At 38.0% G+C, this 6,397-nt stretch overlaps 1 protein-coding gene across 1 annotated transcript in view; it reads left to right on the plus strand.

The window, feature by feature from the left end:
• The window catches only part of SNAP91 (synaptosome associated protein 91), a 185,205-nt gene that overhangs the window by 143,235 nt on the left and 35,573 nt on the right, over window positions 1–6,397 (plus strand). The window contains exons 22-23 of the mRNA XM_007951204.2: window positions 1,554–1,688; window positions 3,342–3,491. Of these exons, the coding sequence (XP_007949395.1) occupies window positions 1,554–1,688; window positions 3,342–3,491 (285 nt within the window). The remainder of the gene's footprint in view (window positions 1–1,553; window positions 1,689–3,341; window positions 3,492–6,397) is intronic.

The raw sequence follows: 6,397 nt of genomic DNA on the forward strand, positions 1-6,397 counted from the left end.
TTTTTTTTTTTTTTTCAAAATATTCTGTATGGTTTTGCAAGCAGTTTGTAAAAGAGAGTAGTTGTGCCTAGATTTGAAAGGACTATATATCCATACTAAGTGTAAGAAAGAAACACTTCCCTTTAGTACATTCTCACGTAGTGCCTTACTAAGAACTCACTTCCCTCAGAGAGTACATATTTTTATACAGGAGCAAATTCAGAGTGACCCATGCTTCTGCATCTGTCAGTTGATAGAGAAAAATGATTCCCACCTTCAAAAAACAAACAATTGAAGTTTGGTTACTTTACAGTAGTTTGATTTCTCCTCACATTTTTATTCAGAATTGCCCTTCATTCAATAAACATTTATTCAAAGTTTTAAGCATTTAGTGGAAAAGACTAATAAAAGAAGATGCAATTCCTGACTCCAAAAAATCATCCCTGGCGAATGTAAAGATGTGTGATGGGAACAGGATGGAGATATGTACCAGGTGCTTAGGATACCGAGGCAGGGCGTGTAACTTATTGGGTGAGGGGGAGCTCAGTGCAGTTGTGGGTGGCAGCATGTGAAAAAGGAGGAGGTCCTCCCAGAGCAGGCATCTGACCCATTGCAAGTGGTGGATTATGGCTGCAGCCTAGTTTTCAGGTGTGGTGATGGGGCTGGGGCCAGTGGGCAAAGACAGAGGGCTTGAATGCTATGCAAAGGAATTTGCATTATACAAATCTAAAAGTATGCTGAGCAAATGAAGGATTTTGGAGAAGTAACTTTGCCAATATATTGCACTCAGAAAGATCACTCTGGCTGCACTGCAGAGACTAGATTAGGAAGGGTCCAGCGTGGAGACAGAATCCAACCCCAACCTTCCAGTGGATGTTTATGTTATCCTGATAGCAGTGCCAGGTGAATTTGATGAATTTGATGGTGACAATGTGGCATGTATAAAAGATAATAATTTGGTAGCAGAGAGCATGTATATTTTTCTGATTTGTATTTTAGGATTATAGTGAGCCAGTGTGTGCAAATAAGCATTTTCTAGCTATTTGGTATTTGGTCTGCAAGAACAAAATTTAAATGTAATAAAACTAATTATCTGAATTTTAACCCTAGCAATACTTTCTTGGGAGCTCTGGTAGCATAGTGCCTAAGGCACTTGACTGCAAACCAGAAGGCTGGCAGTTCAAACCCACCAGCCAATCCTCAGAAGGAAGGTTAGGTGATCTACTTCCGTAGTGATACCACCTCAGAAACCCATGGACGGGTCGCTATGAGTCGGGTCCAACTCGACGGCACATAACAACAACAACAATACTTTCTTAGCTTTATATACTATGGTAATAAAAGATTTGGTTAATAGGGATATATATTCTTGCATGCTATCTTATTTCCAGTTAAATTAATTATATCTTATATTAAAACATAACAAATATCAAAAATTTCCCTTTATGCATTACTTTTAAAAAGTAACTTCCCAGGTTTTCATTGACTTCTCACCTATGTGCATTCAATTCCTTTTAGGTTTTCTGTAACTTTTTTTGTTTTTATGGACCATCCTCCATCTTTAATTATTTCAGGATTTGGGGGTACTTTCATGGCCCCTGCTCCATCACCAGTGACTCCAGCTCAGAATAACCTGCTACAGCCCAATTTTGAGGCAGCTTTTGGAACAACACCTTCAACTTCTAGCAGCAGCTCCTTTGATCCATCAGGTGAGACAGTGATTATCAAACATTCTTTCCATTTGTTTGGGTACTGTAATACATCACTTCAGGTTAGTAAGGGGTTAGGAGCAATTGTTGATTACAACAAAAAACGTTAGTGAGAACCTGATTTTAAGACTTTTAAGAGATCTCTCTCATTCTGCACTTAAATAAATATTCTTGGTATATTTTGATAGATGTAAGAATAGCCTGCAATCCCTTTCTGTGTTTCTGTTTTAAATTTTTAGCAGAAATCTAATTTAACATGCACACCATTTGTTTGCATGAGCTTATATGCACTTGGTTTAGAGATGGTTAAGGGAAAACAAGTATGTTGTACTAAACCTTTTTACAGTATCTGAATGTGTGGACACTCCCATTGCTGTTGCTTACACTCCTCTGAAGTCTGCATGGCCCTCGGTTTTATAAAGTTGAGACACAAATAGTATTCTTTGCCTGCCTTTAACCTTTCATCACTGCTGTCATTTTGTTTGTATTCTCTTCCATTCTGTTCTTCCCATGCTGGCTCCTTACTACAAATTTTCAATTGGTGAGTTTTTGGCAATTAAATGTGTTTCAGAAACACCCTAAATATATCCGCTGCCTGACAATTTGGTTGCTTCTATTGCCAGTGCCTCGTTGAATGCTACCTTTTTTTTTTTTTTTCCAATTTTGAATTACCATATGGTAGTATTTATGGTAGATATATACAGGTTTTTAAAGAAAATTTAATAACACAAAATTTTCAACATATTTAAAATGTTACCGGTGTGTTAATGCAAATCATGTGAGCCTGCATTTTGAATGGTCTTTCTATATTCTAGGAAATCAATTTTAGTAAGTGGTGATTGGTCATATGGTGATCAGGAACTACCAATGCTGGCATTGAATTCTCAATGCATAAACAGTGTTTACTTTAACTATGCCTTCACAGGTAGAACCAAACAACTGAAACTGAATCAAAATCAAACTTCTTCTGGAATGTGGTCAGTTGTCTTTCAGACACTCAATTCTAGGTTCTGACCATAACATCAGGTTTTATTATAATTGTTAATTTCATAGGAAACTAGGATAATTGGTTTTCTTATTTAAAAAATAATTAATTTTACAGAATAAATTATTAGGCTTTGCTAAAAATCACCACCGTTTTGACTAATGAGTACTTTTGTAGTTGTTTTCAATAACAGTAACAATGGCTTCTATTTATTGAGTGCTTATTTAGAGCAAGCATTATGAGAAACATGACATATACATTCTAATTTAACCTTCACAACAAAGCCATGCATTAGTGCCACTGTCCCCATTTACAGATGAGAAAACTAGAGCTCAGAGAGTAACTTTATCAAAATCACACGGCTAGTGAGGCATGTGCCTAAATTGTAGCCCAATTCTGATTCTAAAATCTGTGTTCTTTCCTATACATTACATTGAATTTTTTTCTGTCTTTGTCCATGTTCATTAGTATTTCTGTATTTTATGGGTAGACATATGTAGACATGTTCTTCTGGGTGTTCCAGTTATGGAAAGTGTGAATTATATACCTTCTTTAGTAAGATTATATATTCATTTGTTTCCATAACTTTTCTCAAAAGATGTCACATTAATTTTGCCTTCAGTCTTTTGTTTTTCAGTTATTCTCAACCTGATGTATTTGATTTTCAGTGTTTGATGGCTTAGGTGATCTTTTGATGCCAACCATGGCACCAACTGGGCAGCCTGCACCTGTGTCAATGGTACCACCCAGTCCTGCGATGGCAGCGAGTAAAGCCCTTGGGAGTGATCTTGATTCGTCTCTTGCCAGCTTAGTAGGCAGTGAGTAGCAGAGTATTCATTAACTGAAATATATAAATTGTTTCCGTATGTTTTCGTGTGTTTTGCTTGGATTTGGAAATAGGTCTTCTGGGTAAGTGTATCAAGAGGTAGTCCTTAGTACTTACCCAGAGCAATTTCTTGGAAGATAAACAGTCCCTATGCCATTGTCTCAAAAGCCGTATCAATGCCATTTTAAATTTAAATGACTAAAGGTATAATTAGGGAACATATACAAATATAAAGTAGCTCTGGTAGTGTAGTGCCTAAGGCATTTGACTGCTAACCAGAAGGCTGGTGGTTCAAACCCACCAGCCACTCCTCAGAAGGAAGATAGGGCAATCTACTTCCATAGTGATACTGCCTCAGAAACCCAAGGAGGGGTCGCTATGAGTCAGGTCTGACTCGAGGGCACATAACAACAACAACAATACAAATATAAAACCATGTGCATTATGTGCAATAAGTATTTAATTTTTAATTTAATTTGGAAAGAAGAACATAGAGTAACTTACTCATTATTTACCAGTTAGCATCCAGTATTTACCAGCTGAGCATTCAAATGAATTTCAGTCATTCATTCAACTAACATTTATTAAGTACCATGCACTCTTCTAGGCTCTAGTGATAATCGGTGAACAAAGCAGGTAAAACTCCCTTTCCTTATGAGATAGGGAGGGACACAAATAAACATAAATTTCAATAAAATAAATAAATTCTTTAATATCTCAAACTATAACTGCTTGTTCTCTGAGGGGACTGAAGAGTGGGAATTAGAATAAATATCACTAGCAAAGTAAAACTTGAGCAAAGCCTTGATGATAAGTGAGTGAACCATGTCGATATCAGAAGGAAAACTGTTGCCACAGAAAAGGCACTGGGGCAGAGTATTGTCTGGCATATTCAAGAAACATATAGAGAATGAATGGCTAGAAATGAATAAGCAAGTGGGAATATCCTAGGAGATAAGGACATAGGGTTGGGACATAGGGGGTACAACAGAAATGTAGGATCTTGTAGACTTTTTTAAAGATTGGCCTTTGGTTTTAACTCTGAATTTGATATTCTGTTTATAGAATGGATTTAGCATCCAAATACCTTTCATTTTCATTCAAGGATATATCTAAAGTTTTAGCAGATTATTGACCCAAACTTCTTTTTCTCATTTTCCTGTTATTGTTGTTGTTATGTGCCATTGAGTCGAACCCAACTCATAGCGACCCTTCCTTGGGTTTCTGAGGCTCTATCACTACAGAAGTAGATTGCCCCATCTTCTTTCTGAGGAGTGGCTGATGGGTTTGAACCGCCAGCCTTCTGGTTAGCAGTCAAGTGCCTTAGCCACTATGCTATATAGAGAAATGTTTTCTGTCATATTTATTGCACTGGGTCTGGCATCCATGCAAGTGCTTTCATGAAACCCATGGAGAGTTTGTTTGGATATCTTCACCCACTATGACATTTCATCCCACTGATGGATAGTCTTCAGTAGTTATGGGGTGTAATGGACTTCATGATGTACTGCCTAGATTCCCTTTCAGAAAAAAAGGATTTATACTCCTAACTACTCAGAGTGCAAACAACAGATTGCTCTCAGTAGTCAACTCCCTTTGAGATTTGTCTTAAATAAAGTAAACTGCCTCACTGGAGCACACACCACCTTTCCAAATCATCAGGCTCCAATGACTGAATGGTGCAAGGGTATAAAGACCTATCCTGTTGTTGCCTGGGACTCAGGACAGTTCTACAGACAATTCATCTTCAAATTCGGGAATGGAGGAGTGTGACTAGCTCTCTCCTTAGTAAACAACCATTTAACTGGTGAAAATTAGTTTTAAAAAATCATTTTAAGTCCCTAGAAATTTTCCTAAGGGTGTACAGAAAATATTTATTCAAGAAACAAAGAATATAAACGTATACCATATTTTTATGCAATGACACTCATATTATACATCTTTTTGCCAACCACATCCTCCTCCTGTGAAGTATTTTCATAAGCACTCGATGTTATATTTTTTAAAAGCAACATGTCAAAAAATTAGCATAGCACCTGTAGTGGTTATGTTGTGTGTCATCTTGGCTGGGCCTGGTTGAGTGACTAGGCAGCTGGTGGTAGTTATTCCCCATGATGAGACAGGCAATCAGCTCCATGGTGGGATCTACCACAACAGCTGAGTAGCTGCCTTTGGGATGTGGTCTGCTTCCTGTATATAAGGAGAAGCCTTGGGAATGGTTTCTCGTTTATGGCATGCTTAGACCCTGCATGTAGCTGTGTCATCATTCAGCAGCCTGCCATGCTCTGCCGACCTTGGGACTTACAATGGACTTGAGTTAATGGCCTGCTGTATGGTTTGGTAACATCAGGACTGTGCCTTTTTACTTGCAACCTTGGAGCTTCTCAGCCTCAGCAGCCCGCAGCTGTCTGTGTGAAGAAATGCCTCTAGCTCCAGTGGGCCGGGAGCAGGAGGCAGAGCTGGACCGCAAGGTTGAGGAGCTTTCACCCAGCCCCTAGAGCCTGGCACTTTGAACTTGAGCTTAAAGCCTCCAAATTGTAAGAATAAACTCCTGTTTGTTAAGGCCATCCCTTTGGTGGTATATTTCTTATCAGAGCTGCACTAAGTAGCCAGAACAGCACCTTACAAAAATACTTCACAGGTAGACACACTTACAAAAATACATCATGAGTAGACTTTATGGTTGGCAAAAAAAATGTACAATGTGTGTGATTTGCATAAAAATATGGTATTTGAACTATGGTACACACACACAATGGAATACTATGCAATGCTAAAGAATAATGTAGAATCTGCATAACACCACATAACATGGATGAACTTGGAGGACATTATGCTGAGTGAAATAAGTCAATCACAAAAGGACAAATATTGTGTTAGTCCGTTATTGTAAAAGTT

This window comes from Orycteropus afer, unplaced genomic scaffold (genome assembly GCF_000298275.1).
Source record: "Orycteropus afer afer isolate SDZICR_OR568_19922 unplaced genomic scaffold, OryAfe1.0 scaffold00011, whole genome shotgun sequence".
NCBI classification, from domain to species: Eukaryota; Metazoa; Chordata; class Mammalia; order Tubulidentata; family Orycteropodidae; genus Orycteropus; species Orycteropus afer.